The sequence below is a fragment of the Hipposideros armiger genome, unplaced genomic scaffold (genome assembly GCF_001890085.2).
Source record: "Hipposideros armiger isolate ML-2016 unplaced genomic scaffold, ASM189008v1 scaffold_495, whole genome shotgun sequence".
NCBI classification, from domain to species: Eukaryota; Metazoa; Chordata; class Mammalia; order Chiroptera; family Hipposideridae; genus Hipposideros; species Hipposideros armiger.
In genome coordinates, this window is record NW_017731845.1 from 587,259 (window position 1) to 612,008 (window position 24,750).

Consider the following 24,750-nt stretch of genomic DNA (forward strand, 5'->3'; position numbering starts at 1 on the left):
CACATTCTTTGTGTAGGAAGATGGGGTATAAAAACACATACAAATACAACAGTGTCATATTTCCTCAGGACCATCAGATGTTAAAGGCTAACAAAAGTCTATTTACATATGTAAATTTAAAATGCACCACTCAAAGGGCTGTCCATGGAATATGAGTCCATGCTATATACTCCACATTTCTTCTAAATTACCTGATTTCATTTATTCATTCATTCATTTACCAAACATAATTTCTGTGATAAAATTTGAGTCATAAAAATACATGATATTTGAACTGATCTTATACGGTGATTAGAGCTGTAGTTTAAGCATCACATGAAAAACGGTGGATGAAAGTTACACTCATGTTAGATTCAGAGTTTCATATCTATACATTATTGTTTTCTTAAATGTTCAGTAGAACAATTTATTTTCAGATTTGTTCTTCCACATGCTGACATTTGAGTGGTTGGATTTTATTTGAAGTAGTACCCTTTTTAAAGAAGGAAAAATAGGATAAATGCCAAAAGCCTCTATGAACCTCAGGGTTTATGGTACAGAATTATTGATTAAATTTAGTTCTTAATTTGAAAAATAAGTTTCCTGGACTGTACCAACTAGAGTGTGAATTAATTTAATGTAGTTTAAAATATAAGCATTACTGAATGCAGTTAACTTTTTATTATGTTATTTCTATTTCTTGAAGCGCATCCCCTTGTTTAGAGATTTTTTTTTCTCCACAGGGTAAAAGTATTTCTGTCCTTTTTAATTTCACCTTCATGGGCATGTTGCAGATATTCTACCTCACTATGTTTTTTGGGTCTATTGTAGCAGAGCCAATTCTTCACTTCTGTGCTTCTCACCTGTTTCTGTCTATTTATTTGTGTATGAGATGTCAAAGGAAAATGAAAAGTAACACCTCAAAATACCACCTTGAAAAAGAAAATGCCAACAAATTCTTTTCTGCACCTGAAGCTTTTAATTCTTTAATCCACCATGGAATGTTGCTTAATTACATATTTTATTATGCATAACTGAAAATTATGTACTTTAGTTTCAACAATGATATGAAAGCGCAAGTATTGTTTATAAATAAAGAGAGGCTGGTTTGTCTTTATTTTTTATGTTACAAATATTTGTGGAATTCTCACAGGTTCTTCCTCTAAACTTGGCTTTTTTAAAATTCTCAGGGGACTCTAAGAAAAACTTCCAAGTTTTAATATTTGTTTTCTAGAAATTGGAAAATTTATTACTTTTCAAATAGTAAGATTTAGTCATAACATCACTATGGGCCAAAGCCATTGAACAGGTTGGGTATTTTCATAAAAGTTTCATCTTAATTTTAGCAAGTTTTACAATTTATTAGTGGGAAATGTTACATCCTTGAACTGGGTGATGAATCCTTGGGGGTTCATTATTCTATTATCTTTATTTTTTCATGTGTATTTGAAAATTCCTGTACTAAAGTTTTTTGCTTTTTGTTTGTTTGAATTTGGTGTATATGGAGCTTACACTAGGACAGCAGAGTTTTGGGGTTACTATTTCATGATGAAACATTTCATACACTTGGTTTCAATTACTTCAGTGATGAACTCTTTTATATTAGCAAAATGCATGTTATAGTTCTGAAAATTTTGAATTGCAATTTTTTCTGTATTTTATTCATTGAAAAGTTTTTAAGAAGAAAATAGAGATAGAAATCCAGAGAGAAGACTTGAGTTTGAGACCAATGTGGCCACTCAGCTGAACAAGTCAGTTGCCCTGAGTTTCCCCTCCTTTGTCTTTAAAGTGGGAATTTCGGTGCCAGCCTTACATGCCTCAGAGTGGAATGGAGGTATGTTTGTGGCACTGCCTTTTCAAATGAAGCATTCAACAAATGTTATTGCTATTATCATTTTAAGCATATTTGAAGGTGATGTTAGGAAGGGAGCCTCAGAAGGTGGGGAGGCTTTTTATGAGATCTCGTGAAGCAAATATTTGGAAAATAAAATTGGCAACAAGGGTGGAGTATGTGAAACCTGTCCCCATATTAAGACGCTGTTGGACAGGCTGTGCTCTGAACAAATGCTCATTTTGCACCACCTTGCCACAGACTGAACAAATTGATGGACACAAATATTTGAATGTTGTCAACATTGTCATCTATCAGGGACTATTGGTTCTTCTGTTGAGTGTCAAAGCAGAGCAAAACATGGATCCTTTGTTTTTGGGGAGCATAGGGTATGAATTATATAGACTGTCACTGGAATGAAAACTTATTTAACTACTACAAAAAGCAAAGATTCAATAGCAGTGAAAAGAATCAACTAGCAGTAAAGAAGTGTTCAGCATTTAACTTAGTGCAAAATATGTCATTTTAGTTCCTTTGCTAGTGTTTACTTTGCAAGGCAACAAATATAACCTACTGCTCTGGCATCCCCTCATCAACCACCTCATTTGAGAGCACAGGGCCCAAGTCATGTGCTTTTCATCACAGTAGGGATATTAGCAGTTGAGAATAGCTGAAGGAAGAAAGTGACAATGCACAACGTTGGTGCAAGGCAAGACGCCATAATGGAATTGTAGAATTATTTTTGATCAAATTAAATTTGAAAATACATATAACCCACATAAGTAGGGTAATGTATGAAAGGCTTAAAAATGTTGCTCATTTTAAAATTAATTCCAAACTATTTTATTTAACATTTGGTACTGTAAACAGGTATAGTATTCTCGACATACACCTTCCACCACATTTCTTTAATAAGGGTACTTTTATATTTTATCAAAAACGTGTATGTTAATAGATTGTAGCTTAGCTTTTGTCAAAAAGACATGCAAATAGTATTTACATGAAAAGATTACCTCAGAAGAAACACTGAATCCATAATACACTCCCTTAAAAAGTCAAAAATATTTATTTGTAAGGTAGATTATAGCATTATTATCTTCTGATATTCTAGAGATGATTAATATTTTTGGACCTCCATTGGTTTCCACATTACCATGCAAATTTCTGGCTTCACACAACAGTCCTATTTCTATAGGCTATTTAATAATAGGGTATGTACATTTTAATTGGTTTTTGAAAATATGACCAGGCAGTTTAGAATACCTCATTTATTGATAATATTTTGACAATCAAGGAGCTTAATATCAGCTGATAACAATAGGGAATAGGGTGGAATTTAATAATGGAATGTATGGGATTGTCATTTTTAATCAATGTCGAACCATTTGAAAATGTTTTCTACTCAAGCTATATATGTTAAATAAGCACAGATATAGATGTCACTACTTGAAAAAAAAACACTTCTTGTAAGCTCAGAATTCATTAGGACTAAATGTTAATCTATACACATTTTATACATAATATGTACAGACTTTGTAACCAAGTGCCACACAACTAGGGCACACACAAACATATTAGTTACCTTGGTTTTCAAAGGTTATATGTCAACTCTGCATATTTTGTGCCAAGGAGATATTATCAACATTTTTTGCATAATGTGCAAGTATTATATGGCCACAGAGTGTAATACAAATTAGTGGCAAAGTGCTGAGGGAAGGAGTCCATGACACATTCAGATGTACAAGGCTGAATATTACCCGTAAACTACCTGACTCTGCTAAGGTCTTAACAGCACGAAGTGCGATGTCATGCCCAGCTTTTAAAAAGTCTGAAATACTTGGACACAAATGAAGCTTATTCAAGGAATTCCATCATCGCCACTGGCAACAAGAGGACTGGCGTGAGCGATAAATGACACTGGGGGAAGCAATGTATTAAATCACCCAGACAAATCTTTTCCAAAATGTGCCCTCTCCTAAAAATAATTTTGCTCACTCTATGATTGTTTACTGACATGTGCTTTTTTTTTTTGCTTTTTTTTTGGTTTAAAATACCCTCTTAGCAGAGTTACGCTGCTTAAGCTACAGGGTATAAGCAAGAATTTTGTTAGTATTATGTTGATTCCTTACAGACACTCATCAATTCATTGAGAAGGTTACTGCAAAAGTTAGGTTATGAGGAATAGGCAAATCTTATTTGCAAACTAATTTCTCCTTACAAAAAAAAGTACTAAATTTCATACCTCACACCTTATGTTAAGTGTTGGGCTGGTTAAAAAAAAGTCTTCTCTCTGCCGTAGCTTTTTCCTTAAACTCAGAGAAAAGAAGAAGACAGGGTTTTCTTCAACACTTCATGGCATACTATAATACATGAAATCTAAATTTTATTTTATTAATTCACATTCCTTTTGCTCACATGATACTCTGAACTCTAGTGAGCAAGAGCGTTCAAAAGTTGTCTCCTCACTTAAAAAAATTCAAAATTTTTTCAATCAATTTTAAGTTTGCAGTGAACCAGCTGCCTTCCGAGTTCAGCTGTGCTTCAAAAGTCAATAGTGCTTTTAAAGCTGAATTGGGAGTTTTCAATGACCCCATTTTCATTTTGGTTTCCTAAGTAAAACTTGAGCACGAAAGCAGCCCAATTGCCTACCAATGAGCTTATCAGGGCCTGGGGTACTGGTAGGAAGAGAATGGGCAATCTCTGAACCAAGTATGAAGGAACCCAGATACCCCTAATTAACATCTAGGAAACCTTAAAAGGAGGAAGCAAAAGCTAAAGTGAAGACAAAGAAAATAATCCAAAACTGCAACACTGGCCTCAATCCTTTTTATGACCATTAGCACACCTCATTTTGTATCTTGGAGTTGACGGAGTTAAATTTATGTTGCAAGAATTTTGAAGATTGGATTTCAATTCCAGGTGTGTTCTTATTTTCTTCATGTAGTCCTTACAGTTATGACCTACACAACCAAATGAACGTTATTAACTTATATTCCATTTCTACTTATAAAAAAAAAAACATTGCTAAGGAGTTTTTATACAGGAGTTTTATACTTATTTTGTTAGTATTAATGGCCTTTAAAAATATTTATACATTAGCTTTAAAAAAGTGTTGCCATAATTGAAGTATTGAGAAATAAATGCAGATGAAGCCATTCCAAGCACATAACTGCTGGAGCCTGGATTTATGTTTTTGTTGGAGAGTCTTTAGACTATCCTGCTATCTCTGTTTATTAAGCAAAATGTTAACCAAAAACAGGTTATCATCCTCATAAGCTTTAAAAATGAGCATGTGTTTGCGATTTAAATTTACAGTGTGTGAAGGGACTTTTCAATTGTTCTTTTTCCAATCAGGAAATCATCAAGGAAGTATTAACATGCACCTAACTAGGAGGGCCATCTTTGACTCTTCAAAGTCACTTCACATAAGCAGACAAACCCTACCATGTCATACCATACAAACAATTTTAATTGTGTAGTTACAGTCAATAACCACTCCTAATCAGAACATTTCTGCATAAAGAAAATTGTGATACACTTATAAAAACAGCCAGCTGTAACAAAATAGCTGGTGTTTTCATAGCCATAAACTCATAAAAAAGAAATACACCTTTATACAGAAATTTTATACAGATGTAGCTTTAAAATTGATTGTAAACCAAAGGAAGACACATTGCAAACATCAATTATTTTCACATTAATTGCATAATTTTCTAAGGTGATCTATTAGTTTTATTTACCTAAGCTTATTTGCATGATAGTAAAAATTGCATACAACAATAAGAGTGAAGCTTATAGTATGAATTGCTTGGATAACATAGAGCACTTTTTATAGGCAACTGTGTAAAGCACATTTTCTCTATTTAAAACTTTTAAGACACTTTGTTTTACTGCCCATCAAAATACATTTATAAATAGAAAAGAATCAGTATGGTAACAAGAGAAGCAATATTACATTTAACGGAAACTTCCAAAAAATTAATTACAACATGATGCTGCAGGATCTACAAATAAATAATGAGGACTAAATTGTGTTTCACATTTTCTTTTCATTTAAAAAAAAAATCATGGTAACAGTGAGAATGAAAAAAAAAAATTACAGTGAACTTTTATTTCCAAAATAAAAACAAATTTGAATTACGGCAGTGCCATATAATACAAGGCATTTGTTGGCATATGTCATCTTTAAACTGCATTCCACAGTCTATAGTTCTTTTGTAACATACAATAGAGTAACAAACTCTCTTTTTTTCTTTTTTTTTTTTAAAATAAGGGGCGAGTTTCCAAAGATCAGTGTGGAGTGTTACAGAAATAATTAAAGGAAGGAAATAATCACAGAAGTTATAATGCTTGTTTGAGGCTCCAGAATAATAATTAAAAAGAAAAAATCACTGGTGTCATGCTTATGGGGTACACACCTGGGCGCGCCCCACGAACAGAAATTTGAATTTTTAATACCAAACAATCCTCGATGCTTCACCTGGGGCTGCCAAGCAGTTTGTAAAACAGAGTAAAACATTTAGTGCAGTCTGGACTATCCTTTCTTAACTTTCCTGTTTGTGCAAGTTTCTGAAGATTCATTGGCCAAACCATGGACGACAAAGGTTTGCTGCGCGAATATAGGTGGACTTTTCATTTTGCTGTAAATACAGTGGCACTGTTGAGTGAAAATAATACTTTTAGTTCAGTCTTTCAAGTCAGAGTTAATGTCTGTGTTCCCTTCCACTGCAAGCTCGTCTTCTAGTTTCACCGAGAAAAGGGTGTTAGCATTTTTATCCTGGACGCTCTCCTCTAAATCCTTAAGCAATTCCTCTTCTTTGTACTCGGCCACATCCACCTCTAAGCCGGAGTTGTCTTTCAGTTTGCCGTGGTGCTTGAGATAGTACCGCTGGTTCTGAAAGAACTTGATGATGGTGTACTTGGGAAGGTCAAGCTGGGCAGACAGAGTCTGGATGGCCTCTTCGTCCGGGTACAGGCCCACGTCTTGGATGAAACTCTGGAGGATGCCCAGGGCCTCCACAGAAATCTTCGTTCGCGGCCGGGTCTTCTGGCGGTTGTCGTCCTCGGCCTCGGCAGGCGAGGCCACGGTGGGCTGCCGCGGGGGGAGCCGCGGGCCTGCCGGCTGCTGGGCCTGCGGCTGCGGGGTTGGGGGCGCCGGCTGCTGCTGCTGCTGAGGCTGCTGCTGCTGGAAGGCAACAAGCGGACAGTCAGCTGTGCATTCGTGCGCGTTCTCGCAGGGGCTCGTGAAGCCGGCTCGAGTTAGCCAGCATGTGGTTATGAAGCCCACGTATGGCTTCCTGGATGGGGACAAGGGCTCTGGCCCCAAAGGCAGGCCCGCTGAATGGCCCACACAGCATTAGGGGAAAAGTTAAAGTGATAAAAGCTACAAAGGGAGGGATGAATAAGGTGTGGGGGGGAGTGGGCAGCTATGGGTCAGCTTTTTCAGCCTGGCTCATGGGAAGGGAAGTGAAAACGTGAAAACGCAGTGCTCTGAAAATGAGAGCCATACACTTCACCAAAAGGCTGCGCCTTGAAGGTGAAGACAGCAAAGCAAATTATGACATAAATAATTAACATAGCTTTAAAAGGAAGATCAAGGAGGATGTCAAAGGCGGTTTAGAAAGGTGAGCTACAGAGCTGGCACAAAGAAGTGTTACACCCCATGTCATCAGATGGTGAAAACCAGGAGCAAGAAGGGACAGCTTTATTTAAATTACCAATAAAATGGATGAGCCTCCACTCTTCTTCGGCATGATCTCTCACGAGTCCAGAGGACTTGTGAGATTGTCGCATTTGTGAGTCTCCTACCAGACAGTTCTCATTTCATATACACACATAGTTTCTTACTAAATTGTACTCGGCTGATGCTGCAAGTTTTTTTTTACTGGAAAATAAAGGTTCAATCTACTGCACAATGGCTAGCGAATTGTTTTGTCTATAGTAAACTCAGATGTGATTAGGATTTAAATTTAGTGTATACAGACACGTTTTCATAATTAGTATCTGTGTATGTGCTGTCATTTCCATACATAATGACATAACGAATGAGTGACACACACACATCCTGTACTCGATACCCATAATTCTTATCAGCAAATCAACTTGAGTGAGAGGCAAAATAGTGGAACATTTATACTGCGACTAAGCGTTTCCTTTTATCCCCCTAAGAAGCAATTTTATTAAAAACGATTTACATGTTCAAACAAGTACTATTTTTATTAATGTGTATCTTTCTCTTTTTGTTTTTGCTAAACAGTATGTTTCTCAGGCTTTCACGATTATTTTAGTGCTTGATATCCTAAAGGGATTCTCTTTTTCAATTTATCTTTAATACACACTCAAGGATTTTTTTTTTCCTAGTGGATGGATAACCCTATTATTTTTTTTAGCTACATATATATTTTTTTTTCACAGCAATACCCAGAAATAATGCAGGCGATTCACCAAAGGTAAAATCTGGGGACAATGGAAAGCAATGCCATTTTCTCTTAAAGGGGAAAGCTAAAAGCAGCCCCTTAGATATGACAGAAACTTCCTACGCAATCGAGGTCTTAAGAGCACCAACAAACTACCTGACCCTGAGCTTTCCAATCTAAACGCAGAGGGGAGTGCCCTCAGTGGGTGAAGGAGACAAGTCCGATGACATGATCAGCTAAGCACAAGGCTGAATCTGCTGGCACAGAGGTCTTTGGCCACCACCATGGTTAGTATGCCCTTTGAAAGTCTTAATATCCTGACCAAGGCAGCAGGTCTGCACGCCACCCTCTCTGTCTCCCGCTCTTGCTGGCAAAGGTCACTTGTGCCCGCTCACCTGAGGAGCAGCACCGAGCCACGGTGCAGGGGTCAGCAGGCCTGGTAAGAAAACGCCTCTAGACTCTCCTTTCCCAAGGGTGGTGGGAGAGGGGCTCTAAAGGAAAGACAAACAGACATGACTCACCCCTAACCTACGTTCTGTGAGGGTGTAGGGAGGTAGGTACACGGAGAAGGAAGGGCCAAGGAGTCGGAAGAACGATTCCAATTAGGTTTCCCTCCCCTCCTCCTTTTGAACCGAATCCACCGTAAAAAAACTGTGATTCTACAAAATTCCTTTGCAGAAACAACAGTAATTCCTTTCCTCGGGGTCAGTGTTGGTATTCGTTAAAAAATAGATGGTGTGTTTTAAATTCTGATTTAAAAAAATGTTTAAGCTCTCACACACAACCAACCAAATTCTAACAAAGACACGCTAGCCAAACAAGAAGTGTAAAAGGGGGTTCCTGCCACTTTGGAGGTGGGTAAATGAGGGGAGAGCAATGCAAAACACATGTTGGATAAAGTGGGTTAATTTTCCTTTTATGCCCCTGAGGGAGATGGCAGTGTATTGCTATCTCTTGCTTTAGAGCTGCTGGGAAGAAGAAACACTCATTTCCCTGCTAAGTTTAAAGCTCTGTTGACTTAGTGCTGTATTGACCTTGGCCAAGGTAAACGTACCTGAATCTGCTCTGCTGGAACATGGATGATGTGGGGCGGCCTGTCACCATGGTGATGCACCGCACTGCTCTCCTGCTCATATATAGCATCTCGTTCTGGCTGTGGAAGACTGAGGAACCTTCGGATCATGGAGAGGTTCTCCCACAGGGTCCTGTTTTCAGGAGAAGGATCTTCTTTCCAGCGCAACAGCTCACACAACCACCCCTTAGAGACAAGGGAATAACAGGTCAGTCCATGCCTATGGGGTGCTGACAACTTCCATCAGGAGCTTGAAAAGGAAAGACCCTGTGAAGTTAAACTTTTTTCATAAACTCAAAACACTCCACTCTGCTTAAAAAAAAAATTTTTTTTTTTTTAAACTTGTTAAGAGTATAGCTGTGGCTGTCGAGGAGGCAGGCTCTGTTTCTAATAAACACTCAGACTCGCATCTTAAAGAAGGGTCATGTTTTTCAGATTCCAAGGGCAAGACACAGGTACCATGGACTCTGCAATATGTGACACAGGAGAGAAGTAAAGCTGTGTGCTTCGAGTCTTGCCCAACTTTCTCAGCTGATGAGTGGCCACCTGAAGTCCTGGAAGAATTTAAGAAGAGATACAACAGGATTTTAGAGTTATGTTTTTCTAAAAGGATTCCCTAAGTTTGTAATTTCTGTATTAAAAAGGAAACTGTGTGAATATTTGTGTGTATGTATGTCACTGTGTGTAGAAAGAGAAAGAAAGGACACGGGCCGATCTGTAAGCAAGAACACTGTCCAATGCATGGCATAATGATTAGCACAAGCGTCAGAAAAATTCTCCAAGAAAGAACTTTCCTAAAAGACACCTTGGAGTCCTATTTTTCAGCCCCCAGCAGTGTACACATATGATTTGTCAGGCAATCATCTTAATAGATTTCCTAAGCAAAGAGAGGAAATGGCCAACGAATGCCAAAACCTGGACTTCTCTGATGCCTCCTAAGGCCTAGCTTTTGTTCCTCAGATTATCTATCAAGAACTGAGTGGTTCAACATAGTACCTTGTCTAACATTTTCCAATCACCACCTCAAACCTTCTTCATCTTGGCTGCCACGATGGACGCTAAGTAATTGGGTCGGGGGGGGGATCCCAGCAGGATCCCACCAAGACCTCCTTCACTGGCCAAGGTTACCACCCCCAGCTGCTGGGCTGCTTGCTAATCGTGTACAGCCACACTCTTCTCTGGAGAAAGGTCTTGGGACCATCTCACCTAGAGATGCCTGGACAGCTACTCCACTTCATCACTGACCCCGTCACCTGGGCGGCCAGTCACTGGCTGACACAGTGGTACAAAGCCTCTGCCTTCTTGCCCCAAAATGTCAACTCAGTCTACCCTTCAATGTACTCTCTCGAGACGGCCTTCCTGTTCTTCCTGCTCTCTCCCATCCAGAGGCTTCACCCGAGACCACACTCTTCCCATCCTCCCTTGCTTCCAGACCCCTCCCCGGTGAGGAGCACCTGACTCCCCATTTCAGTCTCTGCTTCAGGGCACTCAACCTAAGACAGAGGGGCTTCTTGAAAATTCCAAGTAAACTAGTTGGATGTGAATGGAGAGAGTACAGTTTATCATCTGATTTTTACAACGAGCCAAGGAGAAGGTTTTGTTTTTTTGGTTTTGTTGGCAATGTTACCTTTGGGGTGAGAATGGTATAAGTTTCCTCCCTTTCTTTTCGACTGAACCATTGGGGAGAAAATTCTCCTTCCAACTGCAATTTACAGTGGGAAGCAGGGAGGCCCCTTCTCGCCAAAATGGCCTCGTTCAGAGATTTTAAAAGAAAAGATGGAGAACGGATACGTGAGCTTCCCGAAGCCCATCTGCTAACCAGCCAAGGGGGACTGCTGCTCAACCGCATGAGGTCCACCAGTTTTTCTCAGAGCACTTTCTCTTTGATTCGCTTTGATTCTTTGATTCAACAGGTCTTCTAATTAAACTATGTACATGGGGGCGGTCACACAATCATGCACGTATTCAAAGCCATTGAACACATAATTCAAGGCTGAGTGAGCAGGCAGTAAACTGAAGGTTTACCTGAAAGAGTATTATCTAAATAAAAAATAATTATGATTGCGGCGTCATCAAACATGCTTCTCTTCTAACCAAGGAACTCTAAATTTATTTCCAGAATAATATATGTCATATTTTAGACCTATTTATGTGAGTATAAAATTAACTACAAAACTGTATCTGAATATTTGAAATATGTGATATCCACTTACATATGGTACCCTGAAGATGGTGATTTAGCTGTTTGGTATCTACAGTAAGGCATGAAAATACTTTATATTTTCCTAGGTCTAAGCTATTTCTTTACAACTTTCCCTCTAAGTTTTGATACTGTGAAGGTTTTAGCTATGTAGTTAAAAGCCGATAGGCTTGAATATTAACTATGGTTAAGCTTATTTTCTTTCTCCCTCGTTTCCATTCATCAGCTAAGGCAACTGACAGGCCCCCATGCCTACACACAGCAAATACTGCCATTTTATTTACCTTTCAAGAGATGTTAAAAGGTTCATAAATAACAAGTTGTTGTTTTTTTTAATTTAGCTAGTCTTACACTATTGCAATAAAGTGCTAAACGGAGCATCTAAGAATTTTTTTTTTTTTTAGAAATAAATGCTTGTAACTAAAAACTGCTAAAAGTTAAATTAAGAATGATTCATGTAAGAAAAGCTTCTTGGAGAGAGCTGAAAACTCCAATAATTTTCAAATCCTTTAGAAACTTTTTTAACGCAGAGATCAGTTAGCACTCGGATATATGTGAAAAAACAACAACATGTGGATCACAGATGTTCTTTGGAAAAGAAAATCATTAGTTCTTTTAAAATGGCTAATAATGATAGCTAATTCCTAAACAATCATACTCGCGCTGGTTTAACAAATATTTCAGGAAAAGAGCCCTGACTCATTCAACAAATATTTTGCTCATATTGTCACTTCTGTGTCTCTATACTTATGAGATAGATCCTTATTTTTATTAATTGCCGATGACTAACATAACATTTCCAGTAGTTTGCTATTAACCTCTGCCCTTAAATAATACTTCTAATTCCTTATCTAAAAATAATTTGATGAATTATAAGTTTGAAGCATGTCTCCGCTAGCCTTTCAAGAGACATGATGATTTTAAGAGACTGAAATCAGATGCTTCTTAGAAAAATATTTAACAGTGCAGCTGGGAACTGTTAGTTCTACAAGGGTATTCCAAAAAGAAAAAAAGTGGGGGGTTGCTTTACTTGATATGCGTGTCTCTTAAAAATAATGGAAAGCAGATATTTTGATATGCTAGTTCTTTGTCAGCAGAGAAATAAATTGGCTCATTCCCAATTTACACTGGCAAAAATAAGATTAATTTATTCTAATACTATTTCCATGCTTTGGCATATTGTGACTACCTCAAAGTCTATCGATTGAAACTCTATTAATGATGACAGTAATCTGATCAATGTCTTGAAGAAAGTTACTAAAAAAGCCAAATGCTTTCTAATTCCCCAATACCTTTTTCTAGGTCACTTTTCCATAAGTGATACTGTTAGAGCATATAAATTTGGGAAGACAACGAACATGTCAGAATATTTGTAACATTCAACAAATAAAAAATAATGACTCCCTTAAGTACTATATTGGTTTTTAAATGATACATTTATAGATTTACTTGGTAGAGGAGAGAAGAGGAATGAAATGAAGCACTTTGTTGCAAAATGTGAACATAATTACATTTTTAAGAGAGGTCTCTGGGACTGGAAATATGGTAGACCACAGGCAGGAGGAGTGGGGACCTACTCTTAAAATTAAATTTGATCACAACAGCCCTGAACAGTAGAAAAGAACGAAGACTAACAGCCTTCAAATAATGAGACGGATCCATTCGCAGAAAACTAAAATGGTACAAGGAACAACCTAAACTTTAAATGTAGTAAATTTGCCAAGCAACATTACACTGCATATAAAGAGGGCAAAATATAAACAGTAGCCACATGTAAATAAATTAGTAAAACTTTCAGGATGTTACTACTTTTCAAACTGACAAAGTTTAATTTGACACCTTCTGTTCTAAACCCTTTGTTTCTATTCATAATCACGCCTTGAGCTGTTGCTATCAATCACAGCGCTCCCCCTATTACTTAAAAAAACTGGCATGGACCCCGAATAAGCTGAAAATGCCATGCAGATGAATTCTGAGATAATATGTTCAAACCTGTTATATACAACACAAATCCTGTAAAGTTATGTATTGTAAACCTACATTTATTGAGAACTAAAAGTCTTAAATCCATCTGCCACAAAGGAAATACTGTTATGTACTTTGGACTAACCAAGAACCATCTGCAAATGTCTTGCCACTGTAACCAAGAAAATGGTGCAAAAGATGCTAAAACCAAGACTGCATGAAATAAATAACGTTCTTTTGACTGGTTTTGGTTAGGGATCTATTAAAGAAATGTAAGATCTGGGGGGAAAAAAGGAAACGAGAGAAAATGCAGAATGACTGCCAAACCAGTACTAAAAAAAAAAAAAAATCAAAACAAACTCAATGACAACACAATGGCAATTTATTATGGTCCATGAAACACATGACTGTATGCTCATTTTAAAGGAAAAATTAGCAGTTCTAAACTCAATATTCTAATGATGTGCTTTACTGACAGAATCTTGTTGTACCACATTTAAATAAAAATCCTGGCACCTTCATCTCTCAGCTGCTAATTTCCAACCAAATTCAATCTCTGATTTCCACTCCACTCTTTTTATACCGTTAATTCAAGTCAATTCACTTCTAACATTTTAACAGATAAGGGGTGCACAATGATTTTAAGTCAGGCAAGTAACCTCATTTTATGAATGAATTTATTGTACCTATACAGTCTCACACACATAAAAAGAAAACCCTTACAGGGCCAGATCTGTGACAGAACTGGGAGCACATAACACAGTTAGTTTTCCAGGGGAAAACAGCCCAGTATTCTCTGAAAAAAAAAAAAAAGTCATTTAATACAATACACAGTTATGTATATATTACCGTTATATACATATACATTTTAAACCCAAGGGCTATGAAAAGAGAAAGAAAATGACAAATAATTCTTGCTGCAACTAAGAAGGAAAAATACATTTTAAAAAATAGAATGGTAATTTGAGTTCTAAAAAGCAAAACATTTTATGGTCTGTATTTATTCCCCCCACCCCTTTCATCTTTTATGTGTTATTTGCAGAAGTATTTTGTTCCAATCTCTGGAGCATATAGTATAATAATATATGATATTAAAAGAAATCAATCTAAATAGGGAGGTATTTGATACAAACATTTTAGTGGAAAGCATGAATTACATTTCAGCAAGGAGTAGGAACAAGGATTAAATACATAATCCATTAAATAGTACTTCTAACACAAAAAATTCAGTATTGTAGACTAAACTACACTAGGCATTTTGAATGAGTACATTTCGAACAACAACTAACTATAAAGCTAGCAATTTATCATTCAGCAAATAATTTTCTACTTTTAAAAGAATCTGTAAGTGTTACTTATGCTAATGAAGACAGTTTTTAATCTGCCCACAAACATGCTAATAGAGGGCAATTTTTTTTTTTATTTACAAAGCTGTCGGCACTCAAGGGTAATTTCATATCAATGTTCTCTAAGCTGGGGGTGGGGGAAATGGGTTCTAATTGTCAGAGCTACTGATTCTTTTACCTTTAGCATAAAGGTTTAAAGTTATCACAAAAGATACCAGTGACTAATAATGTTTTACACAATCCCTTTAACCTTCTAGGAGGGTTCCATTTTCACGCTTTTTATGCTATATATAATATACACTCTGCCTCAAATATAGCATTAACTAATGCTACTTCTTCGAGGGCTCTAATACAGAGACACGCAAGGCCTAAAGGAGGTACAGCCAACCCCACTTCTAGGTCCAAGGCCTGGGTGCTTCACACACCAGCTTCCAATCGTTTATCCAGAATAATCATCACACGTTAAACAGTGAGAAACAAAACAGTGGCAAAGCAATACTAAAAGCATTTTAAATTATTTACTAGGTTAAAAGGGTGAAATGATACTTTAAATACATCAAATTTCATCATCTAGGCCATTTTTTGGTGGCAAAGTGGTATTGATCTTTCCAAATGCTTAAAATTAACTATTTTCCAGAAGGTCATTATTTGATTAAAGGCATTAAAGTTGAGGGCAAGAAGCGATGTACTTTTTCTTCTTCCCCATTCAAATCATCATGTAATTTAATAAAAACCATCCCATCATGTCCTGTAATAAAAACGCTTATCTTAAGATATTGTTCTTTACCTCACATATTAACCTTTAAATGTTATGAAGTTCTTTAGAAGAAAAGCCTTTGCTACAGCAGATTATTCTATAACATAATGAGAGGCCGCCCCATTAACATTAATAAAGATACATGTTCTCCTCTATGGAATTAGTAGGAAATACATTCATCTTTCTCCTGAGTTTAATAATATCTGCATTGTGTAGAGTGAGGAGAATCTCAGCAGGTCTGCGAATAACTTTTCCTGCTAAGTTAACATTGATCTTATTAAAGAAAACATGGGAAATAAAGTTGAACAGAGACATACCAGTAAATGCATTTTCCATTCTAACAGTAGCATATTACATCCACTTTACTCAAAGATGGGTTTTAAATATATATTCCCAAATATATTTATTTTCAAGATGTGGCTTTTGATACTTGTCTATGCTAAAAATAAAATAATAATAATAATAATCAAGATACTCTTTTAAACTGTGACTATTTTTAAACTTCTAAACTGTTTCTATTTTAAACTCTCTCCAGACTCTACAATTTATTTAAGGGGCTAAATATCTTATACCAAAACCTGTGGTTTTCTATATTGTGGTAATAACAGGACATAAAAACAGCTATCCATAAATTTCTCATTTGTGAATTTTTGCCATTTTGTCTTTAAGAGGTTAAACACATCTATAGCAGAGTTTCTGGAGATTTGTTATTATAAAAAAGAAATGTTTATACAATCTGGGGGCAAGTTCCCATTAAAATTTAGTGAATTTAGAAGCCATATTCAGAATCATTAGTAAATCATTTATTTTTCAATTTTGCTTAAAAATTAAGCAAAAAACTGAGTATCTTTTTTTATGGTTTTTATGTTCACCTCTTTTCTACCTTCTCATAGCTGCTGACTTTAGGGAACACATAAATATGGTGCTTTTTATTTTGTTATTATAGATTGTTTGGTTCATAACAAGACTATCAGATGACAATCTGGCTAGAGTAGATAAAAATGGTTCTCACTTAAAAAGGTTGTCAGGCAAGGAGATCTCACATTTTAAAAAGTATTTTCGGGAGGGAGAATCTGAGAAGGAGAAAGAAGGAGAAATGAAGATAAAAGTATGAAATTCTAAACAACATATTAAACTAGCTAGCAAGAAGATAATCTCTTAATTTGATTGAAATACAGAATTTCCAAAACAGCCTTAATTTTATTTTTAAAACATTTGATTTTGAGACTATCTCATTTAAAACTTGATTTTTTCATATACTTCAAGTCTGTTTTCAAGATGGTTTCTTCAAAGCTTAGCCAAAATTAATAAAATTCTGACTTATCGGTCTGATTGACTCTGCAAAAGAATTGCTTCTGTTTTTTCCCCTTGATCTAAGATGTCCTTTTGACATTACATCAATTTCAGTGATATGATTTGGCTCCTATTTAACATTTATATACTCTGCCTTAAAACTTTACTTAAGGTATTATTCTCTCTTCAGTGTTCATAGCTAGTATCACTAGAAAACTCAATACTCCCAAGGTTCATGCTATAATACTTGAATCAATTTTAGCCTCTGCTTCTATCACATAAGAATTGTCTTCTTCCCAGTCTTCTCACTTGTCACTACTGGGGCACCTTCACCTTTAATTATGTTCTTAGGCACCACAAATTCTTTTTAATTACTTCCCAAGGACAATTATTTTGATTTCCGAACAAAAAATCTTTTAAGTACTCATTCCTTTTCCTCTCCTAACGTAAGTACACCAATGATGACGAGCGCTTTGGTGAGCAATGAGAGAACAAGTGCTATAATATCATATAGAGCTGTGATTCCTACAAAAAGCACATAAATATGATGTCTAATTTAGCCTATGAAGCTTCCTGATAGGTAAATATACAGGTTTAATTAAGCTTTCTGGAATCCCCTTAGCCATCTTTGAGGTGCCCTTGGAGAAAGGATGCTAGCATGAAAATCATTGCTCTGGTCTTCTGCTTTTAAACTGCCCAAAGTTATCCTCCTGCTCAAAATCACCTTCAAAGGCTTCCAATTATAGAGAAAAAGTTCCCACTCCCCAGAGCTGCACTGAAGGGTCCTCCCAGTCACACTCCTTTCCTAATTCACTGGTCTATTTATGAGCTGTTACCCCACACTCCCCCATATTCTAGTCTCCATTCCTCTGTTCTAACAGGAAAGCCCTTTCTCGTTTTTTTCTGCCCATCCAAATACTCACTCTCCTTCAAGTCACACTCAGTCACCTCAGTATACCAATGAAGGGTTCTATCCTGGATAGGCATTTATGTATGTGAACTTGAGTAAATTACCTTTTGGAGCCTTAGATTTTCCTCTACAGAGTACAGATAACAATAGGACCAGTTAGTACAAATGACTGCGGCCAGTACAAATAAAACAGAATATATTCATCCCAGTCACTACAAAAAGAGCTGATGAACTTAACTGAAAGTATTTGCCTTAAATGACTTACAGAATATTTGGGAAGCTCTGACATTCCAAAACCCCTAATAGTGTAAGGCTGTATGTGATAAAGGTCAATGATGGGCAGGCATCAAGTGGGATCCAAGTGCAGGGAGGGGAAGATGAAGTGTGCTGGGATGGTCACGGGAGTCTTTACTGATGAAGAGTAACATTAGCTGGCTTGGCTTTGAAGAATGGGCGATATTTAAAGTGGGGAGAATAATGAAAAAAAGAGTGAGACGAATTAGCTAGGAAAACTAGGTAGACCAGTTACTTTCTAATAGACGATGCCCACCACTCTTTTGCTATTGCTGTTCACTACACATTTCTGAGACTACAACCTACTGTGACCTCATCCCAGATCTACTTGTTAAGAAAACCTGGGTATTCATTTGGGTTCCTGTTGTACTACTTACTAGCCCTGCAGCCTTGATCAAGTAACTCAAGTGCTCTAAATTTTAATTTTCTCTTCTATAAAACGGGGGTAAGTTTACCTCCAGTCATAAGGTTGTGAGAATTAAGTGAGAGAATTCATGCAGGGGCTTAGCGCACAGTAACAGTATGATAGCTGTCAGCTATTATTAGTTTTGTTATTGTTATCATTATCACAAAGATAATACAAAGGAATCTGAATATCTAGGGAGTTAATGAAAATAATTCAGTTACCATATCCCAACCTGATCCCAGTATTTTCCTTCCACAAACTAGATTTTCCTCCTATGTAGTTTAGCTCAATTAATAGCATCACCACCCACTCAGTCACCTGTGCTGAAAGGCTGTTATTTGAAGTATAAATTGGTATAAACTTTCTGAAGGGCAATGTGAAAACGCTGAATGTAGAAATGTCTGGCAATCACCTTTAAAACACAAATACCTTTTCTGATCCAAAAATTCTACTTCTGAGAATTTATCCTAAGGAAACAATCAATAAAGATGTATACAAATATTTAATTATAATAATGTACACATTAGCAATATTTGTAATAGCAAAAGTTGACTATAACTTAAATATACCTTAATAGGGAATTCCAAGGTATGTATAACATGGATGAATCTAAGATATATACATGCATATACACACATATGTATGTATACATGTCTCATTTAGCCTATAGAATTTCCTGATAGGTAAACATACTGGTTTAATTAAGCTTACTTGAAGAATCCCCTTAGCCACCTTTGAGGTATATTTATATACATATGTATATGTGTGTGTGTGTGTGTGTGTGTTATATAAAGAACATAAATCAGGCTATCTCTAGTTAATTTGGATTATGTGTATTTTTATACTCTTCCTAACACTTGTATTTTTAAATTTTTTTCTATAGTGGCTATGTACTGTTTTTTAATTAAAAAATAGCAAAGGGTTTAAATTAAAAATCTGATACTTCTTGTCTGTTTCCTCCATAAGTGAACAATCTTGAATTCCTGTCCATTTCATCCCTTCAGAATGTCTCTTGAATTTGTTCATTTCCATTCCGACTGCTCTGGTTCAGGGCCTCGGCATTTCCTCCATGAACTAAAACTGATGGGCTTCTTTATTCCGGTCCACCCCCATCTGTGCTGAGTTACATATATCATAAACAAATGTCAACACAAATAGCCCTTTGAATGGCACAGTCTTCCCTTTCCTTCACCCAAGGAGCCTGGAGCCACCCTGAGGCTCATACTTCAATGAGTGAATGTAACATTGCAACATACTGAAGTGGCAGGAAGTTGGGGGGGGGGCAGAGAAAGATATAAAAATGGCACAATTTGGGCCATTTAGTTAGTCGCAAGAAACTGTATATACCCCTCTGAAATTCCTGAAGGCATCATGTATGGTAGCAAAGTCCAGCGACTTGTAATACATAACGATGTTGCATTTCAAGAACTGAGATTCACACTGAGCTCAGCTCACTAGCTGTCAGGAGGCAGGGAAACACGAGTAAAGGCATCTATCAAAGGCAAATACATTTGATTATTTAAAGAAGCAGCTTAATGGGAAACTTCTCTTTTTCCAAACCCCTCGCCCCAAATATGTATGGGCTCTTATTCTGTAGTGTTATGAAGCAAATTTCTTATCATGCCACATCCCAAAATCAGTTTCAAAAGTTTACAATATTTATTTTTCTGTTCAAAATTATGACGCTCACAAAGAAAAAACGTTGCTGAATATCTATATATGCCATGTGCAAAAAATTGTAAAAATATGAACTTACAAAATGATTAATTTTTAGGTAATGATTTATCTGATAAATGGCTTGTTTGCTTATAAAAATAATTTACTACCATGTTATTTTAAACGAAGATGTCTGCCACTGCATTTTAATTGATTTATATAAAACATTTCAACATTGCAGATAGTTCTTAAAAGGAGCTACACTCCCCATTATGCATATTTAGGGTCTGGGAATTAAAATGTTAAATCTTACCTCTGATAGTCTAGGAGAAATAACAAAAAGAAATTTAAGCTAGAGGAAGGCAAGTTGGGATTGTAAACATTATGGAATTCATATCCTAAAAGGAACAATCAATCGGGCGGGGTCATTATGAACTCCCAAGTTGCTTATGATTTTGCTGATAAAGTAACACCTATTTTGTGGCCAAACCCCACATTTCATCCATTATGCAAAGCTATTAATCAGAGATTGGCTTAATTGAGGAACTCAAATCTTGCGATTCACAGGCAGGCATTAAAAAGAAAGCATAAATACTTCTGAAAATATCATATGGATCCCAGTGACAATGGCTAGTTTCTAATTTTACCAATGAAAGGTAAGGGCAGGCTGGGGCTCTCTGCACAGGCCATCTCAGTTGCTCCTCACAACCACCGATCCTGTTTTATACTGGGAGAGCGGGGGAAGCAAGCTCACAGAGGGCCCCAGGGGGAGGACAGGAGGGCAGCAGTGGAGTCTGACCAGACCCTGCCTTCCTGAGCCCGGCCCTCTCCTCTCTCCTGGGCTCCCTTAAGAATGCGGTGGCTTTTGTGAGGGCAAAATTCTGAGATGAAATCTTTCTACAAATAATTACGAAGTGTCATCTATGTGCTACCTATCGTGCAGGATACCGGGAGATATGGGGACAGATATATGGGGGGTCATTTATCCCAACACGTACTGTCCAGCAAGGGAAGAACAGCCTAAACTTCAGGCGTAAGTTGATATTAAAGGTGTCGTTCAACTGGCAAAAAATTCTACTCTAAGGTCAAAGGCAGTCTCTCACAAAATCCTGCACTAATGTGGCATTAGAATGTTGAAGAAAAGGTTGTCCGTAAGGTTTAGTTTGGGTTGTTGTGGTAAATGTTATTGCGATGCTCACAGCCCCTGCTGACATGCTCTGGGAGTGAAGGGCACCTGGAAAATAAGCATACTGAAAAGTCATAAATAACAAACAAATGTTTCCCAGAGAAATTCGAGAATCCCTCAGCTAAGTATTTTAAAAATATAATTATTTTTCCTGTATAAAAATTTATCTAATCACTGATGTCATCTTTTCTGTGTCATGGACCCTCTAGCAACCTGGTGAGGCCCATGGATGACGCTTTTTCAGAATAATGTTTTTATGTGCCTGAAATAAAATACATAAGATTATGAAGAAACCAATTATGAAATACAATTATCAAAAATTTGTGATACAGTAATTTATGTGCGTCTTTATTAACACACTAAATAAGATCTAGCAACAGATCTAATAACTACTGTAATTTTATAGTGATAAGGAAAAATAATATTTTGAGATACTGCAATAACTTAATATATGAAAATATTTGTGACTTTTACTGGTGATAAATTCATAGGTATTGCTAACACTAGTGTGATTTGTTTCCTATATTGATAATTGAAAATGTCAAACTTCAGTATTATGTTAATGAAAATTTTTTTTCTATCCAAAATCATGGGTCCCTTGGAGGGGCATAGATTAAGAAATCTTGAATAGGGTGCCACCCCACATGTATGTGTGCATATACATACATATATGTACTGAATGTATATATTTATGTATTTCAAACAGTTTTTTCCAGAACTACCTTATATAATATCCTAGTAGACTAGGAAACTTTGGCATTTATAGATTCAAAACAGATTTCCTTATGTTGTTTTGTTTGCTTGTGTTTTTGGCCACTAAAGGACCATGCCTCTTTGCAATGAGCTGGAGGAAAACAGGTAATCACCAGTACAACTGTTCCCAGACTGTGTCCTAGGGAGCCCCAGGTTTCCATCAGGGGTGTTTCAGCAGTACCCTGGCTGTGTATGTGTAGGATGGAGTGTTGATGAGAAGGCCCTGCCCGCACCCAATCCTCAAGTCAATCAAAATGGGGGACGATTTTTATCTGATATATATGTTTCAGTTCTGGATGAGATTTCATTCATAAAACAACAGTTATCCAACTTAAAATTTTTTGACTGACAATCACACCAGTACATACATACATCACTGTTTTTTCCTGGTCCTGCTACAAACTCAGAAAAATGGGTTTCCCGCCTCTGAGCAAAGCATCCATATTCTACCTCAGTTCACTTCATACGATCCAAGTGACTATGAACGTAAAGAGTACTGGCGGAGTATCCTCTGAGACGTATCTATCTGCCAGGAGAGGAACACTCAGAAGTTTTCCCAGAAAGACCCGCATTCCCAAATAGAAGGGGCAAGGTAGCAGGGCAGGTGCTGGATGAGGCAGGGAAAGGAATGGAACAGTGGCATGAGCATGCTATTGGGGGCGAGGGAGGAGGAGGAAGCTATGCAAATACTAGGAAACCAGAGCAATCAAATCATGACAAGGGTACTTGCCCTTACCATCACTTTGCAAAGAGCAAATGGTTATAAAGCATTTGCCTTTAAGATGTGAGGACACGGCAGAAGGAAGCTAGTCAAATAGAGACTAAAGAAAAGAAAGTGAGTAGGAAAGATGGTAAAATGTGGGGGTTGGGGAGGAATAGGTAGAAAATAACTGAGCATCTAACCATCTCATAGCTTTATATTATTGGGGTGTCGGAAAAGTCATGACGTATTTTTTCTATGTTTTTTGTTGCAAAAATGCGTCATGACTTTTCCGACAACCCAATATATGTAGCTCAATGCTAAATTTATCCAGAAATATAAATATAACTTTTTTTTTAGAAATAAGCTTGATGGATAAGGCTTTAGTTCTTATGGTTATCCAGGGTTCAAGTTATTTAGTCTCTTTAATCAAAATACTAAAATAAAATTATTACCCATTAGGCTGTTACCCTTCCCCCAATCTCCAAACACACAAGCAAAAATTAATTGCAATCCAGCAAGAAAGAAGGCAATTTCGACAGTAACAGCTTGGCATGGACCAAGCTGGGTTTCCTAATAGCATTTGTCTGTTTCTGAGTATATATTTCCAGCTTTCACTTCCTTGACCTTATTGAAAGTAATTTATTTTTACCTAATCTGCATTTCATATAAACTACCAAATACTCCATCAATGAATCAGCTAAGTAGCACCTATGACAAGCAGCACTCCTGTTGGTACCATAAGTAAAATGGGTAAATGTTTAAAGGAGACATTTGGGGATGGCCACCCCTCAGCAGCTATTAAATGCTACAGGCACCAATTTACGAATTTGCAAATATGGGCTTCAAGCTATTCCCTCAGATCAGCTGTCATTCCCTGACCCTTTTTCCTTGTTTACTCCCTGTTTCACTAAACCTCTTCCAAACCTGTGATTTCTCATGGACCAAGTACATTTTTTCCTGTTTACTGTGCTATTCTTCCCAGAAGAACTTATGTCAATCCAAAGACAGAGAGAGAAGGGAATGGGAAGAGAAATTAGACTTTCAGGCATCAGTTAAAAACACATGTTTAAGGAGGAAACTCTTCAGCAAACTTCAAGCCATATTGTGTTGTCAACCACTACCCTACCCCATACTAAGCCAAGCCCATTCCCCACACAAATTGAGCTCATCTCACCTCTATACTGTACCGACTCTGCTAGGTCCCTGATAATAAGAGGAAGAGGAGGATCTTCCCCTTTTCTAATACAAGTCTCAGATGAGATTATATCAATCTTGAGCTCATCTCACACTATAAAACATGGAGTTCATACACTGGATTCCAAACAAGTCCCTTCTCCTCACTATATGCCACTCATGAACAATCCTTTTGGCCACAGACCCCAAAATAGCACTTTGTTCCCCCAGACTGAGCCTTTCCGTTATTCAAAACCTTACCTCCTCTGTGACTCATTCCCAGACTCACACACCCGTTGGCAGTACCTTCAATCAGAACAGCATCCAGTTGTGCACCTGTTTCAACAACAAACTCACAGAACCTGGAACTGCAAGGGACAGGTGACATAATCTGACCCAGCCTAATTTACCTTCCTGAAGGGGAAGTTCAAAGGCTGAGAGGTTAAGCAACTTGCCTGGGGCTACACCGCTCGGCAGCAGAAGAATGGAGCCTAACACTCTGCCATCCTCAGCGCTTTGTCTGAAAGATGAATTCCATGCACACGTCGTTACATAAGCCATCTGTGAGTTTGCAAGTTAACACTATTTCTATCTGATGTAGATAATCAGGAACCATGCCCTCTCATTCCTTTCAGCTCAGAATAAAAACATGAGCTACACTCTATAGGATACTGATGAATTCAACCATGACGATGAAAAATGCAGACAGTGGGTCCACAAGAAAATAGGACATAATAGTAAAAGGAACCAGCTTCTTCCTGTACATTTTCATGAGGATGGGAGAGCAATGAATAGGAGTAACTGCAGAGA

The 24,750-nt window shown here is 37.2% G+C and overlaps 1 protein-coding gene across 6 annotated transcripts in view; it reads right to left on the reverse strand.

The window, feature by feature from the left end:
• Positions 1-2,857: 2,857 nt before the first annotated feature.
• SATB1 (SATB homeobox 1) overlaps positions 2,858-24,750 on the reverse strand; it is an 80,019-nt gene continuing 58,126 nt past the window's right edge. For 3 of the 6 annotated variants that reach the window (XM_019667384.1, XM_019667385.1, XM_019667389.1), the window contains 3 exons: positions 9,281-9,484; positions 8,622-8,717; positions 2,858-6,995 (listed from right to left, as the gene is read on the reverse strand). In XM_019667384.1, the coding sequence (XP_019522929.1) occupies positions 6,495-6,995; positions 8,622-8,717; positions 9,281-9,484 (801 nt within the window). In that variant the 3' untranslated portion in view covers positions 2,858-6,494. The remainder of the gene's footprint in view (positions 6,996-8,621; positions 8,718-9,280; positions 9,485-24,750) is intronic. The other 3 variants (XM_019667386.1, XM_019667388.1, XM_019667387.1) reach the window with 3 other exon arrangements.